We start from the raw sequence: 20066 nt of genomic DNA, 5'->3' as shown, positions 1-20066 counted from the left end.
GAGCTACAGAGCCACACCTGCTGCTGTTAGGCAGGTGGGGACTGTCCGTTCACTCTGTGTGTACTAGGGAACAGGCTCTTAGCCTGGCTAGGATACCTGTATCTCTCCAGAAACTGCTGGATTTCCACTTTCCTTCCTGACCCTTGGCCATTCTTGCTTATGGGACTTATGGTAGTTCATCTCCAGGAACACGTGGAGAGCTACAGACGTTTGCCATCTCTGTCTCAGGTAGAGAAGAGAATGGTTGAAGCAGGGGGTGCAGAGGCTGCAAGAAGCACTTGCACCCCCCCCCAAATACTCCTCCTATGCTCTGCCGACTTAGCACAAGTAACTGTGCAGTGGCACCCTACAGGTAGGAAGTGCCCCATAGCTTGCCAATACACCACTGATGCCAGGGAGAAGAAGCCTGCAAACAGGGCCTGAGAGCAAGAGCAAACTCTCCTCTTTTGGGGTTTCGAGCAACTGGTATTCAGAAGCATTTTCTGCCTCCACCACTGAAAGGAGAACACAGAAGCCCAGGTTGGTGGCCATCCTTTCCCCTTCTCCAAAAGTCATCCAAGCTGGTGGCCACCGCTGCCTCTTATGGGGAGCAAAGCAGACGACCTAGACAGCAAGGGGCCCGTGGCCGGGGCACAATCAGGAGTTCGAAGATGACACAACGCGCGAGCTTAAAAGCCTGCGAGGAGGGGCGGCCCAGGGCCGACATTCCTTTGTCACTGCTCAACGAACCACCATCGCTAAAAATAGCTTGCCGGGAGAGGCTGTGGGGGCTTTTCCACCCTCCGTCACGGTGACTGCCAGAACCAACTCATCGTGGCAGACGCCCTGCCTGGCACAAGGCAAGCTGGACAGCACCAGAGAAAGAGGTCTCGCTCCCACTCCGCCCAGGCTGCTGCGGGGCTTCTTGCTCCGCCCCCTGCCCCCGCGCCGTGCCGCCGCCAAAGCAGCCTGGCGTCCCGCACCGCTCCCTGCCCAACGCGTGGCTTTCGCTCATGCCAGCCGGCAAACTCGGGCTTCGTCCCACCACCTCTCGCCACCTCCAGTCTCTGCTGCTTTCTCCATTCGCCTTCCCGCCCCGCGCTCCCTCCTTCCCACATCCTCCTCTGAGAACTCCCTTCCCTCCTCCGCCTCCGCCTCCCAGAGCCAGGATGAAACTCAATTCCTCTCCCGAATAGAACAGGAGTAGCCATAGCAACCTCCCCCTGCCAACCTCCCCACCTCCAGCGCTTCTCCGTCCCCATAATTTCACATTCTCCCACCCCGCCCACCTCCCCACAGTTACCTTCCTATGGAAATGAGCTCTGCCGCCCCTGGCTGCCCATTGCTGCCCCCCCCACTGGCGCATCCGTCTCTAATACCCCAGGAACCCCCTTGCCACCTCTCCTATCCCCCAATGCCGCCTCCACCCGCCCCAATTTTCTTTTCTTTTTTGAAGTCACATTCCTAACTTCGCCACCCACTCCTTTTGCCTCAGGCAACCTCAGAGGCCGGTCGCTTTCAGGTGTCCTGAGACATCCCCAACCCAAGGCTCTCTTTGCTCTCTTGCCCCTGAAGAACTTCGCAGCTGGAGAACCAGCTAAACAACTGGAACCAGAAGAATGGGGGGAACAGCTCTTCTCCACCCCACCCCACCCACCCACTCCTGGGAAATAAAACTTTATAACCTAGATATTGCCTACACACACACACACACACACACACACACACACAGCTGCTGCTCAGTGGCAGAGCATTTGCTCTGCATGCAGAAAATCCCAGCTTAATTTCTTGGCATCCCCAGGCTGGCCTGGGATGTTCCTCCTCCCCCCCAAAAAACCCTGGAGAGCCACTGCCAATCAAGCATAGACAATAGCTGGTCTAGGAGGACCAAATGTCTGACAGCACAAGGCAGCTTCCCTATGTTCCTCTCAGATGCCCTGGGCAGGTGCACCTGCTTGGTATGCAGAAGGCCCCAGGTTCAATCCCCAGCCTCTCCAGTCAGAGCTGGGAATATCCCTTGCTTGAAACTTTGGAGGGCTGCTGCCAGTCTAGCATAGAGAATGCTGAGCTGGCTGGGCCGACGGTCTGGCTCTGTATAAGACAGCTTCCTATGTTCCTCCTCTATACATAGATGCAAATTCATGAAAAACCCCAAAATAAATAAATGTGCCTTGTCACAATGGGGAGAACAGCAACCAGGTCTCCTGCTTAGATGCTAGCTGTTGATGGGCATCTTCAAGGCTCCTGGTGTCCCTTCTGGAAATCTTGCCTGTCTGAAACCCTGGAGAGTTGCTGCCAGTCAGTGTAGAAAACACTGGGCTAGGTATGGCTTGATTCAGTTTAAGGCAGTGTCCTATGCTCCATGTCCACAAGTCGAGGTCAAGGTCTGCCCCCTCCAGAGTCTTAAGGATCAGCTACTAGCCAATTCAGCTTTTTCACATTTTGGCTGCCTGGTTTTGATACAAGGACATGAGACTATTTCATCCACGGTAGAAAAAAATCAGTGTGTGTTACAATTAGCGCAGGCATAGTCTAACTTCCACCATAAGAAGAGCCCCACTAGATTAGACCAATCCAGACCAACATAGTGTCAGAGCACCTGCTTTTCATGCAGAAGGCCCCAGTTTCAATCCCTGGCATTTCCAGGTAGGGCTGAAAGGAAACCCTTGCCTGAAACCCTGGAGAGCCACTGCCAGTTCGTGTAGACAATATGGAGCTAGATGGATCAAGGGTCTGGCTCAGTAGCAGCTTCCTATGCCCCTGTTTAAATCAACCCTTTTTTCAGAACCACGCAGAGTGGAATCTTGCTTTGTTTTTCAGGAGAAGAGTCCTAGCTCAGTGACAGAGCACCTGCTTTGCATGCAGAAGGTCCCAGGTTCAACCTCCAGGTAGAACTGGAGTCAGTCACTGTAGACAAAGCTGCCATCGTCATCACCACCATCACCATTGTTTACCCACCCTTCACCCCAAATTCCCAGGGCGGGTCACAACAATTTAAAATGCAACATTGAAAACCATTCAAAACAAATTGCAATCAAGAGAATAAATTGTGTGAATCATAGAGTTGGAAGGGGCCCCATGGATCATCTAGTCCAATCCACTGCAATGCAGGAATATGCACCCATACGGGGCTCAAACCTGTGACCTTGGCGTTATCAGCACCACGATCTAACCAACTGAGCTAACTGAGATGGGTGACAAGGATTTAAAATGCAACATTAAAAATCATTCAGAACAATCACAAGAATAAGATGGGATTCTAAAAATATGCACCTTAGGTGTTAAAGGGCTGAGCAAGAGGGACTTGTCCCTATTGAGGTGCTTAAGGGTGGGAAGCCCACAAGTAGGGCAATAGCTTTCTACTGCTGTTGCTGCCCAGGAAAATGGTACATTCATAAGGTATACTGCTTCTGAGGATGGAGGTACAATATACTGTAGCATCATGAACACATTTGAGTTGTCTCCTTAGGTGGGTAAAAATGTCAGAACTTCTGGGCCAACATCTTCTGGCTGAAAGCAGCATTTCAGAAAGAGACCCACATTGGAGGAGGTGGGAGGCAAAAGCAGTTCCATCTCCACCTGGTGCTCTGACACCCCACCCCACCTCCTGGGATCCAAGCAGCAGGCAGGGATCCTAACAGTTGTCATTCACTGTCAACCTTCTCTGGTTGCTCCATATTTAGGACCCCATGCACAAACCTATGCACACACATTAATGGGGGGGGGGGCGAGCTAATTGATATCAAGCACAGATACCTTATTAAGCCATTACTAATGCCTTGGACTCGCATACATTCCAGGACAAACATAGATCCGCACACACAAGCAGCTTTCTTTTGGGTCTGCTTCCCCTTTCTGTCACATCACCTGTGCCCCCCTCCAGGTTGGCTTCCCAACAGTGGCAAAGTGCCTCTCCACTCCCTAGCAGCAGCAACCTGCCCCCCTCCTCCCACAGAGCTGGATGGGGCTGAAAGTGCAGTGGCGACAGCTCTGTGATAAGGCCATGCTCTCTTCCCATTGGAATCACTTCTCTAAATAGCTCAGTGGTAGAGCATCTGCTCTGCATGCAGAATGCCCCCCCCCCCGGGTTCAATCCTCAGTCTCCAGGTAGTGCTTCTTATGTCCCCAGCCTGAAACCTTGGAGAGTCACTGCCAGTCAGAGTAGACAATCCTGAACTGGATGAACTAATGGTCTAACTCCGCATAAGGCAGCTTTTTACGTAACTTAATTCTGCTTGCAGAACCTGGCATGCCCGACTGCAGAATTTCCCTAAGGATAAGGGAGGGAGGGAATATTCCTATGGATAGAGAAGGGAGGGCATGTTTAAAAGTAACACTGCAGAAGATGAAATACCTCTTCTTCCCTGCCCGACCCAACATTACAGGGTTGATAGATGAACAAGGCTTGCTGACATCAACTCCAGTGGGGCACAGGAGCCGCCCGAGAGGTGGGCCTCAGGACCGCCACGCTGCGCTTTCAGAGCTCGGCATATGCGAGAGATTTCGCTCACATGCCTCTGCTGCTTCGCTGCAAACCACAGGCCAGAAAAGGGGAGCCCTGGGTGATAACCAGGTCCATGAGGGGAGTCGGTGCTCAGAGGGGTGTTGTCCACCCCCCTTCTGAGAGCGGGTGGGAAGGCTGCATAGCTGCAGAGGAGGAGGAGGCGGTGTTTGGGAGCATCGCATACGCTTGACTTTTGAGCGGGGCAGAAAGGAACTTGTGGAGGTTCTGGCTCTGTGTCAGAGGCTCCCAGCAGGCGGAGGGCAAGCACATATCATCATCATCACCACCATCATCATAGCCTGGAAATAGCCTTCTGCCCGCGCATGCACGCCTGCGCGCGCGCGCGCGCACACACACACTTCTGAGCACGTGTGGCAGAAAGGGGGCAGTGAGGGGCAAAGCTCCACCTTCCCTTTTTGCCTAAGAGGGAGCGACACCCCTTCCCCAAACACGCGCGCACATTCTCTCTCTCTCTGATGCTTGGCAAGCAATTACAGGTAATACCAACCAGCAGCCGCCCCCGGGCTCTGCTCCCCACTGACTGTCAGCCTGGCGCGGCAGAGGAGGAGAAAGAGGGAGAGAGATGCTTGGCGCTCGCTCCTTCCTTGTCTGAGGCAGCTTAGCAGAGCGCACTGCCTACACGCACTACACCCCAGTGAGCAATTCTGCCTGCTCCGGTCCAGCACATGCTCAGGCGCAGCGCACATCCTCGCGTCGCGTACTGTGCATGCAGCGTGCACGACCAGGGCCAGCCCTCGCTCTGCCTGATGGATGGCTGGGGGGGGGGGCACGTTTCTTTAGGCAATCAGATCTGGCTCGCTCTTTCTTTCTTTCTTTCTTTCTTTCTTTCTTTCTTTCTTTCTTTCTTTCTTTCTTTCTTTCTTTCCTGGCAGCGTTCTTTGACCAGCACTGCTCGGTTGGACAGCAATATCAGCAGAAGAGCTGTTCTCATTCTCTCTCTACCCCCACCCCCCCACCCGCGCGCATCTTATCACTGCCATCTTGGGAGGGATGCTTGCACTTCCTGAAATCCATCTGACAGCCAAACGGGAGAGGGGGAGGCAGAAGGCACCCCCCGACACACACACACACACACCACATTCCCCCAGTGTGGTCCTCCAGGCACTTAGACCTATGGCAATGGGGCACATTGAGGGTACAAACGCCAGGAGAAAACATGGAGAAATGGGATTAGGCAAAGCAGGGGTCTCCGTTGCCAAGGTGGATGCGTGGGTTTGGGATGAAGAATACAGCGGGGGCGGATGGGTCATCGGAGTGCATCTGCCTGGCCCACCTGCTCACCCGCCCTGGCACATTCTGACCCCCGCTCGGAGGCTGGCAGAAGCCAGACGACCTCGAGTGGGAGGTGGTGATGACAGCCCGGAGAACGTGGCAGGCTCAGGAAAGGTGGTGGACAAACCCAGCCTCCATTTTATTGCCTCGCAAAGCATGCGGGCTCCATCCATTTTCTCAGCTGGCTGGGGTGCGCGCGGGGTGGGGGTGGCTGCCGGTGCAGGAGGCAAATAAGGGAGGGGGTGTCTTCCAGGTCCTTGGAGAAGGAGCCGGGAGATGGGAAAGGGGGCAGGAGCCTCAGCTGGATTATATAAGAAGGAGATAGACATGGAGCACTGGGGCAAAGAGGTGCCCGCAGCTGATTGGGTGTGGGGGTGCCCTCCCAGGCACGCTAGGGAGGGTAGCACAAACCCTGGCGCCGTGGGTAAGCCATGTGCCCAAAAGAAAAGCCCCCTTCCGCCTGGCAAGGATGCCATTCTCCGGACTAGCGCCTTGCCCTGCCTTTTTCTCCTCTTCCGAAGAGTCACCCACCTGTTCATACCAGTCGCGGTTGGAGCAGGTACACTCGGGCCACCAGCCGGGGCTGCCTCCGTTCATCTTGGGGGTCCCACCTCCACCTCCTCCGCAGCTCTTGGCCGGGCCCTGCTTCGGGGGCGCAGGGGGCGCGTTGTCGCAGCGGGAGGTGGGGATGAGCTTGCCCTTGCCGCGGGCTGTGGGGGTGGCGCCCCCTGCCTGCGAGGGCAGGGTCTGCGAGCCGTAGCCCCCATACCCGCCCGCGTACTGCTGCTCCTGCTGCTGCCACTCGCCGTAGCTGGGGGGCTCCATGCGCCGGAGAGCCGCCATCCTCGTCACCTCGTAGCATTCCGGGCACCGGCAGCAGTGGTGGTGCTTGTGCATCTTGGCGTCGCCGTCCAGCCGAGCCTGCCTACGCGCAGCAACCCAGAAACAATGGGGAGGATGGGGGGAGAGCCCCCCACCACCGCCGCCACCACCGTCTCCCCTCCGCCTCCTCTTCCTCCTCGCGGCGCGGGGGGAGGGCAAGCAGCGAGCGCGCACACCCCGGTTAGTTCCGAAGGCGCAGCGTCGTCAGCGCATCATCGCGGCGGCATCGCCGCATCGCCCAGCCCTTCAGCCCCTGCCAAGCCGGAGGAATAAAAAGGAGAGGTTTCACTGAAGCGGCAGCGGCAGCCTCCCCTTGCGTGTCGTCTGCCGCTGCTGCGTGGATCGGTCGCCCAGGCAAAGCAAGCCCCGTTCCTGCCCAGGCGAGGTCAGGCGCCAAGGCAGGCGCTGCTGCGAGGCAGCGGCGGCTTCACCCGGGCCGTAGGATGGCGAGGATGCTGAGGACGGTGCTGATGCTGCGTTCGGTCCCTAGACGGGAAAGGAAGGAGGCGAGCGCATCCCTGGCTCGCCAGCCTCCCCGTTCTGCGCGCCGCAGCCAATGAGAGCACGGGACCGCGGCAGCGCCGAGAATGTTAATGGGGGGGGTCCTTAAAGGCACAGAGGCAGCCCGCCGAGGTTTCCCTTAGCTTGACATTTCTCGCTTCTCCAACCAACCCCCGCGCGCGTTTTATCTTCACTACAGCCTTGTGAGGTACGTCAGCCTGAGATAAGGCTACTGCCTCAAGGCCACCCAGCCAGCTCTGCCGTCACTGCCCCGGGGGAGGGAATTTGACTTCTCAGGTCTTCATAGGGAATTCTAACCCCCTGCACCAAGCTGGGTTCTTAAGCATATTAGGACCTCGGGTTCCAAGTGGGTTTACGGGACTGCAATGCAAGGTAGGGATCAGTCAGACCAGAAGCCCAGGGACAGCTCACTGGGTGAATCTGGACCAGTCTGACCTGCCTTCCAGGGTTGTTGTGGGACAAAATGGAGGAAGGGAACTATTACTTTGCCTTGGGCTCCTTGCAGGAAAGGTGGGATACATAGAATCACAGCGCTGGATGGGAACCTGAGGGTCATTTTTAGTCCAGCACCCTGCAATGCAGGAATATGCAGCTGTCCCGTACAATGATCGAACCTGTGCCCTTGATGTTATCAGCACCATGCTCTAACATCTATCCAGTGGTCCGATCTATCCAGTGGTCACATATAGAATATTTAATGGAACAAACAAATCTGTGCAGAGAACTAGTCCTGGGACTAAGACTAGTCCACCCTCCCCCACCCCCTTCAACAATCTAAAGCTTCCACATCCCTAGGCCTGCCCTATTGCATTCTGATCTCCTATGCCAGGACACAGTGTTCATTCCTCCATTCCGACTTGCAAGCCTTAACTACCCTTTTGCCCAGGGTTAGCAACACGGTTCCCTCCAGAGGGTTAGTTGCCCCCCCCAAAAAAAAACTAGGCCTGCTAGTAGTCAAAAAGGTGGCATTTCTTCACTCAGCACAGACCTCCCTGCATATTCTTCCCCCACCTACCAGAAAAACACCACCCATTTTCAGCCCACCTGCTTGCATTTCTTCTCCAATCCTCTTCTCGCTTAGTAGGTGTGAGTGGGAAAGAAGCAACTCACCATTCCATAATGTCGGAAGCTGGCCCCACAAAAGCTGAGATCTGCGTGATTAACTTTTAAGACTGTAAGAAGAGCCAGCTGGATCCATGGGCGTAGCCAGGGGGGCAGCTGTCTCTCCTAAATTAAGTAAATAAATACTTAACTAACAGAACAATTGCATTGCAGATAACTTGGTTTTGCCCACCCAGCATATAAAGCTTGCCCCCCTAAAACAAATCCTGGCTACACCCATGGCTGGATCAGACCAATGGCCCATCTAGCCCAACATCCTGTGCTCACAGAGGCCTATGGGAAGCACACAAGCAGGACCTGAGTGCAACAACATTCTCTGCAACAACTGGAATTCAGAAGCACTGCTGCCTCTGAGAGCGCAGGTAGAACCAATTTCTCTCATCCTCTTATAAAAACCACCCAAATTGGTGGCCATCACTGCCTCCCGTGGGAGAGAGTTCCATAGTTTAACTATGCACTGTGTAAAGAAGGATTTCCTTTTGTCTATCTTCAAACTTCCAACATTCTACTTCACTGGATAGCCCCAAGTTCTAATAATCATAATAATAATAACAACAACAGATTCCTTATAGCCTGTTCACCTGATTGGGTTGCCCCAGACACTCTGGGGAGCTTCCAACAGAATAAACACACACACACACACACACACACACACACACACACACACACACACACACACACACAATGTCAAACATCAAAAACTTCCCAATACAGGGCTGCCTTCAGATGTCTTCTAAAAGTTACACAGTTATTTATCACCTTGACATTTGACAGGGCCTGGTGAGGGAACCGCCAGAAAACCCTCAAAGGTGGACCTCAGTGTCCGGGCTAAACGATGGGGGTGGAGACGCTTTTCTCTATTCCACCTTCTCAACGCCATGCACAATTTTACACATTTCTATCATGTTGCCTCTCACTTACCTTTTGTTTAAACTAAAAAGCCCCAAAACATCTAAGCTAAAGTTCTGCAAGCCCCTGATTTAAGGTGTGATTTACTGATGTTTCTACTTTGCAAACTGGGCAACACTGCATCTCACTAGGTTGGCTGTGCATGGCCATAAACCTGTTTGGGTTTTGGATAGAATAGCTGTGCTCTTAAGCCATGAAGACTTTGAAAAGGCACCATTTTCGGACATTACCTAGGACCAACTCCAAGGCTTTTATTCCAACTGCCTCTTCCATCCAGCTCAGGCATCGGCAAACTCGGCCCTCCAGATGTTTTGGAACTACAACTCTCATAATCCCTAGCTAACAGGACCAGTGGTCAGGAATGATGGGAGTTGTAGTCCCAAAACATCTGGAGGGCTGAGTCTGCCTATGCCTGTTCCAGCTCAACCTAGACCCACATTTAGAATATGGAAAGGGTGGTGGTGGAGGTGGGGTGGGGTGAACTGGTGGTGTCAGATCAGGAATCTGGGGCACAAGCCCAGGGCCCCACTCAGCAGAATCAGTTCCCTGCCTGGAGATGCCTTGAACTGAACCTGGGACCTTTTGCATGCAAAACAGATGCTCTACCACAGAGCTAACCCTCTTCTGTAGCAGTTTCCTCTTGTGCATAAGCTACTGCTTCCATATCATGCTTCAAGGGAAAGAGCTACCAGCTTCCGTACTGTTGGGGGGGGGGGTTGCTTGACCTTCCCTACTGGATTGTTGGGCAATACATCACATTCCTAAGGTGCTTGGAAACAGGGGCCAAATCACAAAGGGTGGAAAGAATGAAACCTGGAAAAAGAGGACAGAAAGGAGGTGAGTTGTCTCAGCTCACAATCTTACCCCCAAAGAAGGGTCCGATACCAGAGGTGTACCTAAGGGTAGCCGAGGTTGGCCCCCACCAAGGGTGCAGGCCTGCGGCAGATGTGCAAAATTCATACCTCTCCACTGTGGCTCATAGTGGCTAGGAGCCCCCCCACCACCACCTGCATGCTCCCCAGGCCATTCTTCCACTGCTCTGGGTGGCCAGGCAAGATGCCCAAGCTCCTTTGGGTGCCTTGGCAGAGCTCCTTCCTTCTCAAGGGCACAAGGGAGGAGGAGGCTGATATAGCACCTCACCAAGGGTGCAAGGGAGCCTAAGTATGCCTCTGCCTGTTACCTTCCTGTGCCCTCCCAAAACTGACACACATGGCTGCAAGAGAGATGCTTTGAGTAGAAAGCGATACTGTAAAACTTCCTGGGTTTCAACTTAGAGGGAAAGCGAAATACTACTGCAAATCCTCAATGTTCATATAATGCAACAGACACCTCACAGGCTTAGCCAGCCAGAGGCTTCCAATGTGATGGGCTGAGGCTTTAAGGTGCCACCTGTCTTAAGAAGAGAAAGTAAGAAAAGAAAAGAAAAGCCCTTCTGGATCAGGCTAAGCGGGTGGGCACCTAGTCTAACACCCTGTGCTCACAGTGGTCAACCATCTAGATGCCTGTGGAACGCTAACAAGCAGGAATCTGAGTGCAACAGCAACTCTCCCTCCCTGTGGTTCCCAGCTGCTGGTGCTGAGAAGCAGTCTGCCTCTAACGGTGGGTGTCTCTGGAGGATGTGCTCATCCACCACTCAGAATTTTAGGGAAAATTGGCCCTTCCCCCGGGCAGTCCCAGAGCAGCCCTACAGCCCCAGAACATTCCCCAGCAAGCTGTTGCCTGTATTCTGGGATGATAAAACTGGTGTGGCAATGTCACACAGACCTTTGGGAATGCAGCCAGGCCAACAGTGAATGGGAGGGGAGCAGAGTAGCAATGGAGAGCTAGGCTGTTCCTTCAGCCACCCCCTGCTCTTTCTCCTTTAAATAAGGGACGTAATGCAGCAGATTTCTGAATGGCTGCTCCCTCCTCTTCCCTGCCCACTCACCCGCTAGCCAATCAGCAGGAGAACTGGAATTGCAGCAGCCAACAGTTCTTAAAGGCACCCAGGCCCTAGAAACCATTTTTAGGTTTTCTGTTGCTTGCAGAAGAAATATTCTGCCACTGTTACCTTGGAAAAGGAGGTTTGGCTAAATCTTTTCCCAGCTATGCCATGTGTGCAGCCTATCCTCTGATAAGTCTGTTATGAAAGGTACATTTCTCATCAGAAGCAATAGCTGTGCATTTGACAGCCGCCTCGCAGTCCAGCCCAGGGACCAACACACATTCCTGAATGTGCCATGTGGATACATGGAGGAAGAAGCTGCATAAAACAGCAGTGGGGATTTTTATGATGTCGCTAATTATACAATTTTATGAGAATTACTTTAACGTTTCTGTTTATTATGTATTAGTGCCAGCCTCAAACCCAGCGTTGCTTGGGAATTATAAGAAACACCCCCCACCCCCCAAAAAACCCAGTGCAGTTTTGCAATCAGTGCTTAAGATCAGTGCAACTTTTGGAGGTTTAGCTAGCCATTTTGATTCAAGCTGGCATCCAATTGCATCCAAACTAAGCCAAAAACCTCCGCCTTGATCTCAGGAGCCATCATGCAAAATTTGACTATTGCAAGTGTCCCAATGCACAGCAAGGAGGCAAACAAACAGTATTCCAAAATATACTGTAGATTATTATGTTTCCGTAGCACTTAAAAAAAAAACCCCACCACCCTGAGATCATTTTTGCTGAAGGATAGCACATAATTTTTTAAATAAATAATAAAATGAATTGCAACAGCATTTTCACCTGATATCACAGGTGTGAATAAAACAACAAAGAGTACTGTGGCACACCTTAAAGATGACACAGATTTACTATTTCGTGATTACAGTCCTGCAAAACTGTGTATGCTGGAAGCTGCCACAAGACCATTTGCTGTTTTTGCTGTGACAGGCTGAGTTACCCCTCCAGCAGACATGGATATGTATATCAAAGGGAGCAGCAGAGCACAATTCAAACTCTAAGCTCTGCTGCTGCAAGGAGGCCCCAGAAAGCCAACCTCTTGGTTTCCTATGGGATGGAAAGGAATTCAGAAATCTCCAGGAAGGGGGCCTAGGCTCACAAATAATGCCACTCTTTTGCTAGACACCAAGCACCATATAGATTAGGTATGGGGAAAATTCCAGCCCTCCAGATGTGGATGAGCTGCAACTCCCATCATCCCTGGCACCTGCGGGAGAGATGAAAAGTTCCCCCACACCTGAGATAGATAGTCAGGTGCAGGGTAGGGGAAGTGCTCCTCGCTCACTGAGTCTACCTCCTCACTGTAGAAAACCCAGGAGGCTCCTGTGAATGAATGGGGGAGCACCCTCAGCTAATGCCTACTGTGCCACTTCTGAGTGTGCCACCCCTGGGGAGGTTACCACTGTTTCTCTCCCTACTTTGGAGTTAATTACGCTGGCCTTCCATTTCCTTTGTGGTGATCCACAAAAGGAAAATCCCTTTTAGCCTAGCCTGCGGTTGCTTTTGCGTTATTTCGAGAGTCCTGGTATAGGTATCAGTCGCGGGTTGTTGTTGTTTTGGGGAGTGGGGAGGAAATCCTCAGCCTGCAGAGGATGCGAAGGCTGTGATGGTGAGGAGGAGGGTGAGGCTAGATGAGGATGCCAGAGAGATGCAGGGAGGGTGCGCAGAGGGAGGTGAGGGCGTTGGGCCAAGCTGCTAATCTACACAAGTTTAATTTTAACTCAGCAGCTGCAAGCTCCCTGCTCATCCTGAGGAACGTGGTGTGGAGTGGGGGTGGGGAGGAAGATGGGAGAAATGTGATTGAGGAAGAATTAAAGGACTCGGGTCACAAAACTGTCAATTTGGGCTTCTAACTTCTCCAGTCCTATTCGTTTCCCAACATTCCCACATCGGATTACGAAGAGGGTTCCACACCCCACTGAAACTCCACGGCTAAGTGGAGGTTTGCACCTAAGTCTCCTAGGTGCAGCACTTTAACCACTGACCCGCATTGCTCTCTCAGCTTTCTCAGACAAATTCGACAAGGTGTGATAGCCTGGATGGAGAAGCTGTGAGGCGCATGAAGCACCCCACACGTAGGCAACTATCACATGCAGAAATGAAATAACCATATTTTGAGTTTGACCTGTTTTCGTACTGCTCACTATTTTTAAGATTCCTTTGTAGCTACTCCTCTCAAACTGCATACAAAGTTGACACCAGCAGGGCTTGCCTGCTCCATCTTGGTGGTGTGGAAGAGCATCTCTGGTTGGTTTGCAGATGTTCACATGTGTTCAGCTTCCACCTGCAGTTTGCAGCTGGTAGTAAGAAGTGGACAACATCTGCACATAAGTCCTGCACTACACGGGGGTTTCCTCCTAGCAATTAAGCCCCAAAGTGTATTTTTAGTTGTGGCGTCACTTTTCATACTTCTTAGCACCACAGCAAATTTAGTCCAGGGCAAAACCAATGTTGCAAGGCTACTTCAGATTCTCACAAAACAACCTGCTTTTCTAGGCTACACACATGTCTCTGGAGCTCTGCTCCCCATGGCTGGTAGCATTAGGATAAAACAGCAAGAGCTGCAGTTAATTTGTCACCCAATAACTGCCTGCCAAAATACAATGCAAATCTGTGTTAGCTGTGAATATAAGCAGCTGCCTTATAGCCATTCAAGTCATTGATCCATCTAGCCCAGTACTGCCTGCCCTGACTGGCAGCAGCACTTCAGGTTTATAGACAAGGGTTTTCTCCCAGCCACACCTGGAGCTGCCAGGGATTGAATCTGAGCCTTTCTGCATGCAAAGGAGATGCTCTACCATTGAAGCACCCAACCATTATGTGCTGTTATTTCCAGAAAAGCAGTGTAAAGAGGACCTGCTCTTACTCTCTCATCTCCCCATTTCTTGGCATAAATGCACGTAAGGAGTGGTCGTTATCATCACCTACCACTGAGATGAGGCTCCTCAGGTGTAAGGGAGGCAGCAAGGGAGGCCTGGACCGGTTCATTGCTGACACTGACCAGGGCCCTCTGATAACATGGATGCAGCTGGGCCATTTTTTTACTCTGGATTCACTAGGTGATGCATTGCATGGGTTGATAATGTGGGGCATATGAGCCTTCCATGGCACCCACAGAGTGCTGTCCTCACTGCTCTTCAATCTTGTTGAAGTTAGGCTTGTAAGAAATATTAATATTATTGATATCATTAGTATTAGACTTGTTGGTCACTCGATCCCATAGATTTCCAGGCGACTTGCAACAGAATAGAATAGCAGCAGTGATGGCAATCAACACCACTGCATCCCATGCCAAATCTGATCAATGCCCTAAATGATCACTGGATCCTAGTGAGGTTCAATTTTTACTCATCCGAGAGTCGGTGGAATGGAGAGTAAGAAAAGCCACAGATCTTTGTTTAGGCTACAGGGCTGTTTTCTGCAACTCGGATTGGAACGTCAAGGTCTCCTGGAACCTTATCGGAAGCAGAAAATATGTGCACAACTGTAAGATGTTGGATCAGCCCAATGACCCACCGCATCCAGCATTCCTCCTCTCAGAGGCCACCCGGGTGCTTCAAAGGAAAGCTGGCACGCAGGAACCGAGCAAAAGAGCACTCTGCCCTTCTGCAGATCCAGGAGCTGGTATTAGAAAAAATTCCTGCCTCCAACTATGGAGGCAGGGCATAACCATAATGGCCAGGAGCCATTGATAGCCCTCTAATCCTCCATGAATTTGCCTATTTCTCTTTTGAAGCCGTCCAAGTTAGCGGCCATCACTGTCTCTTGGGGAAACGAGTTCATGGCTTAACTTTGTACTGCATGAAGGAGGACTTTCTTTGATCAGTCCTGAATCTGCCAATATTCAGCTTCACTGGATGTCTGTGAGTTCTAGTGTTATGAAAGAGGGAGGGAAACTCTTCTCTGTCTGTTTGCTTTCTCCATGCCATGCTTTGTTTTTATGAACTTCTATCATGTTGCCTCTTACTCGCCTTTTATCTACACTAAAAAGTCCCAAGTGCTACAACCACAAAGGACCAAACAAGCTTGTACAAGAGAGACATAGACATGCTGCAGCGTCATCCATCTTGATCCATCATGGCTGCTCTGCTGAGCGCACAGAACATACCGTAACTGCTGGATGTGATATAGTTGAAGCCCCGGCATGATGGCCCAGAATAACAGAGGCCTGCTGTAGCCAACAGAAGGCTTTCCCCAAACCTAGCTACAGTGGTAAAGAGCTGACTTTTGGTGTGTGTGTGGGGGGGGGATTTAGGAGGAGAGAGATAACTGCCTCTTCTCTAGCTGCCACCCTCCCCTAAATCTCCCTCCACCAAAAAACAACTTTGGCTTGAAAAACCCAAAGCACTCCCCCTCCCCATGTAATTGCTGGCATGGGGGGCAGCAGGGATGGTGCCCATGTCTTTCTCCAACTTGCAATTTGGCCCAGGGGTCCCCAAAGCTTGATGATATATTGTGCATTACTTGACACGCTTGAAAATGTAATAAGCCAGAAATGCTGTGGGGTTTTGGGGGTGGGGCCTATTCTCATAGAATCATAGAGTTGGAAGAGACCACAAGGGCCATCGAGTCCAACCCCCTGCCAAGCAGGAAACACCATCAGAGCACTCCTGACATATGGTTGTCAAGCCTCTGCTTAAAGACCTCCAAAGAAGGAGACTCCACCACACTCCTTGGCAGCAAATTCCACTGTCGAACAGCTCTTACTGTCAGGAAGTTCTTCCTAATGTTTAGGTGGAATCTTCTTTCTTGTAGTTTAGATCCATTGCTCCGTGTCTGCTTCTCTGGAGCAGCAGAAAACAACCTTTCTCCCTCCTCTATTTGACATCCTTTTATATATTTGAACATGGCTATCATATCACCCCTTAACCTCCTCTTCTCCAGGCTAAACATGCCCAGCTCCCTTAGCCGTTCCTCATAAGGCATCGTTTCCAGGCCTTTGACCATTTTGGTTGCCCTCCTCTGGACACGTTCCAGTTTGTCAGTGTCCTTCTTAAACTGTGGTGCCCAGAACTGGACACAGTACTCCAGGTGAGGTCTGACCAGAGCAGAATACAGTGGCACTATTACTTCCCTTGATCTAGATGCTATACTCCTATTGATGCAGCCCAGAATTGCATTGGCTTTTTTAGCTGCCGCATCACACTGTTGGCTCATGTCAAGTTTGTGGTCAACCAAGACTCCTAGATCCTTTTCACATGTACTGCTCTCAAGCCAGGTGTCCCCCATCTTGTATTTGTGCCTCTCATTTTTTTTGCCCAAGTGCAATACTTTACATTTCTCCCTGTTAAAATTCATCTTGTTTGTTTTGGCCCAGTTCTCTAATCTGTCAAGGTCGTTTTGAAGTATGATCCTGTCCTCTGGGGTGTTAGCCACCCCTCCCAGTTTGGTGTCATCTGCAAATTTGATCAGGATGCCCTTGAGTCCATCATCCAAGTCGTTGATAAAGATGTTGAATAATTCTCCTAAGCCACTATCTGAGACTTCTGCCCCATGCCACTGGGGTGGAACTGACAAGAAAGCTCAAAGAGGGGCAGTAGAGAGAAAAAAAAAAACCCAGCAGGGGTTAGACAACCATGGCTTCAAGCCTCATTTTCATGGCGGGGTCAACAGATTTGGGAATAAAGGTATTTTCTTCCCTCCTCTATGCACACAAGTCAGAGATGCAGGAGGAGCCCTTTCCCAGCCTCACAAACATGCTCACTGAAATGTCTGTTGGACAGAACACCTCCTACCTTGTGCCCTTTGTGACCACCATTTGGATACTAGACCAACTCAGCTGAAGGCAGAGAGATAGCCAACCAGCCACTGGCACAGTGTGGGTTGGGTGGACAGTCCCCTGCAGATTCCCACTTGTCACTTTTTTCCCAGGGTGATGAGGAACTCTTCAGGTTCAGTCAACCAACCAGTTACAAATTCACCTAAGAGATACCTTATCCAGCCCACATTTGACCAGCTTCTCCACAAGAATATCATGAGGGACTTTGCCAAATGCCTTACTGAAATCAAGATGCCCTACATCCAAAGCATTCCCCTGATCCACCAAGCTTGTAACTCTATTTAAAAAAAAAAGGAATGAGATTTGTCTGGCATGACTTGTTTTTGAGAAACCCAGGGTTTTTATTATTATTATTTGTAGGGCTGCAGGCACAGTCCTCTAGGTCTTACTTGAAGCAGAGAAGTTACTAAGAGTTCCAAAAGGGAGCATATTTCCCTGGAGGCATTTAAACATTGCTGTATCTTGGTCCTACGTGCACCATTAGACAGCACTCTGGGTCCCCACCTCAAACTCCCTCACTAAATGCCCTTGCAAATACCCCTGTTTACAAGTTCATATGATAATATCATAAATCGCATAAATAATGCAGTCATATCATACGATCATAATATCACACAGTCATTTGCAGTATCATAATGCCATACGATCACACACTCACAATGTCACAATTTCACACAATCACAATATCACATACACAATCATATCATAATAGCATCACTGAGTATCATAAGCCTTCATCAACGCACCCTGCACACCCAGGCTGGTCAACGCAAAATGAATTTTAGGCAGAGGCAAAGGAAGTATCTCCCATTTTATGCTAGTCACCAGCAACATTTGTTGGAGTAGCTGGATATAGGAAGCGGTTAGTTTCCTTCACTAATGCTCATATTACATGATATGACTGTGTGATGATTTTATGTATGATATCATTGTGTGATATCGTATTATGATTGTGTGATATTATGACTTTATATTAAGATTATGTGATAATATTATATGTGTGTGTGTAATATTATATATAAATATTCAGCAGGAGCATGTGGTTCAGACTTTGCTCCACTCTTAAATCATTCTGCACACGACAGAATGCTTTCGTAAATGCCTCCAGGGGGAGCTCTCACGTCTGGTCACTTCCTGACTGTGGTGATCTTGGGATTCGGTCACATCCAGGCAAATTTAGATGAAGCAATCAATGCTCATTCAATGGCCCTGTGCAACAAAACCTGTTTCCCCTTGGAAAACTGGACCTTTTGCAGGAAGGAAAGTGATGAGGAAAATGCAGTAGAGGAAAATGCACTTGAATAGTTGCTTGATGCATTGTCATCGAACCTCTTCCCCACAAACAAATCGGACTGAATGCTCAGTAAATAGTTGGAAACATCTAACCTCCATGCAAGCTTTGTGCAAGCAAATCCAGACAAACGCTCAATATACATGTCGCCTGGAGGAACCCAATATTAGCATATAGAAGTGGAAGCCGCAACAAAATGTTGCAGTAGAGAGTCTCCCACTCTGGTAATGCCATTCCATGATGCCTCCCCTCCTGTTTCCCCTAACAGTCAGCATTCAGAGCCCTCTGAACATGCACCACCTCCACTGAGATGTTTTGGGGGTTCTCTTGGTGGCCCCCCACCCCTGAAGCTTTTTGGTACATATAAAATAAAGAAATAAAGATTTATATATATAATTCATTTTATATATAAATGACGACAGCAATATTCAAATGCCTCTGCTTCAAGTGAGAATACTGCAAGATCTTGAGGACTGTGCCTGCAGTCTTACCCATAATAATAAGAAAAACCCTGTGGCTAATAGGAGTAATAATTCTAATTAATAGCACCGTGTGATCACGGGGACTTGATGAGCTTACCACAGCATGGTAATTCTCTGTGAGCTGAGGGCTTTCGTCTCCTTCCAAAGCCTTAAGAGAGAGCAGCCCCAGATTCCAAATCTACCCTTTCTCCTCTCCCCACCCCCTCCCCAAAAGAAAGAAATCCGGGCCAGGCACACAGATTGGGCCCAGCCGCAGTCTGTCTCCTGGCTTGATGCAGACAGCAGCTGGGTTGCTAGGCAGCAGCAGGAACATGTCAGGAGGGGAGAGAAGCCCACGTGAATCAGCAACGCTTTGGGGATCCACTTGTGGCCTAGTATAGCCCCTCTGCCCCCGCCCCCAAGGACGCCTGGGCCAATTCACATGCCCATCTCCCCCTGATCTGATCGGCCCTTTTCCTCTTCGCAGGTGAACACAGGAAACTGGGTTTTATTCACCCATCTAGGCTGGCACTGCCTAAACCGGCCGGCGGGAAGGAAGGGTCTTCCTCGTCATTAGCTACCTGAAACTTTGCTTAACTGGAGAATGCAGAGATTGAACCAGAAGAGCCATTGCGCTCCTTCTGCCCCTGCCCTAAAGCCAAACCAACCTGGCAGAGAAACAGGGATTTCCAACCCAGTTGGAAACACAGACCGTCAGCCTTATGCTGACTTAAGGTCACTGGGCCCATCTAGCTCAGTAGGGTCTACACTGATTGGAAGTGGCTCCCCCAGGGTTTCAGACAGGGGTCTCTGCCTGCCCACCTTGGAGATGCCAGAGACTGAACCAGGGGCTTTCTGCATTCTAAGCAGGTGGTCTAACACTTGAGCCATGACCCTTCCCTTGGAACTATGGCATTTCAAAATGATTCTTGCCTTGTGCACCCCCAAAATTCTGGTCCCTGGATGAAAAACCTTGCTTAGGGTGGGCTTATCCCTCAGGATCCATCTGGCTCGACCCTACCTGTGGGATGTAAACACAGGAGCAGTCAATGACAACATTCCTAGAGTGTACATGCTAGAACATGGGGGGGATGTCTGTCCAGCAAGCAGGTGAACTTCCTGGGGACGGACTTCCTCCGCATGTGACCAGAGGTGGGTGTGGCCTCACCTGTGCAGGTAATAACAAAAGCACAGGGCAGGCAGACCCTCTCTCTCTCTGCCATTTTACTTCGATGAGGAAACATCTAAGGATGCTCTCTTGGCTCCCAGCCAAGAGAGGAGATAAGACCTATCTTGCTATAAGATAGATCCTAAATGTATGTAACCTTTTTAAGCTGTGCCTTCTGGGATCACATTGTGAACAGAACGTGAGTAAACTCTTT

General features: G+C 50.6%; 1 protein-coding gene across 10 annotated transcripts in view; it reads right to left on the bottom strand.

Annotated features, from left to right (window-relative positions):
• The window catches only part of DLG3 (discs large MAGUK scaffold protein 3), a 123210-nt gene that overhangs the window by 77880 nt on the left and 25264 nt on the right, over positions 1-20066 (bottom strand). Inside the window, exon 1 of one of the 10 annotated variants that reach the window (XM_028715964.2) lies at positions 6308-7159. The exons of 8 other annotated variants lie outside the window; for them this stretch is intronic. In XM_028715964.2, the coding sequence (XP_028571797.2) occupies positions 6308-6673 (366 nt within the window). In that variant the 5' untranslated portion in view covers positions 6674-7159. Of the gene's footprint in view, positions 1-6307; positions 7160-20066 lie in introns of those variants that run through there. One more of the 10 variants, XM_077922093.1, reaches the window with a different exon arrangement.

The sequence above is a fragment of the Podarcis muralis genome, chromosome Z (assembly GCF_964188315.1).
Source record: "Podarcis muralis chromosome Z, rPodMur119.hap1.1, whole genome shotgun sequence".
Taxonomy (NCBI): Eukaryota; Metazoa; Chordata; class Lepidosauria; order Squamata; family Lacertidae; genus Podarcis; species Podarcis muralis.
Note: the sequence above shows the minus strand (reverse complement) of the source record. Positions and strands in the feature narration are given on the sequence as shown.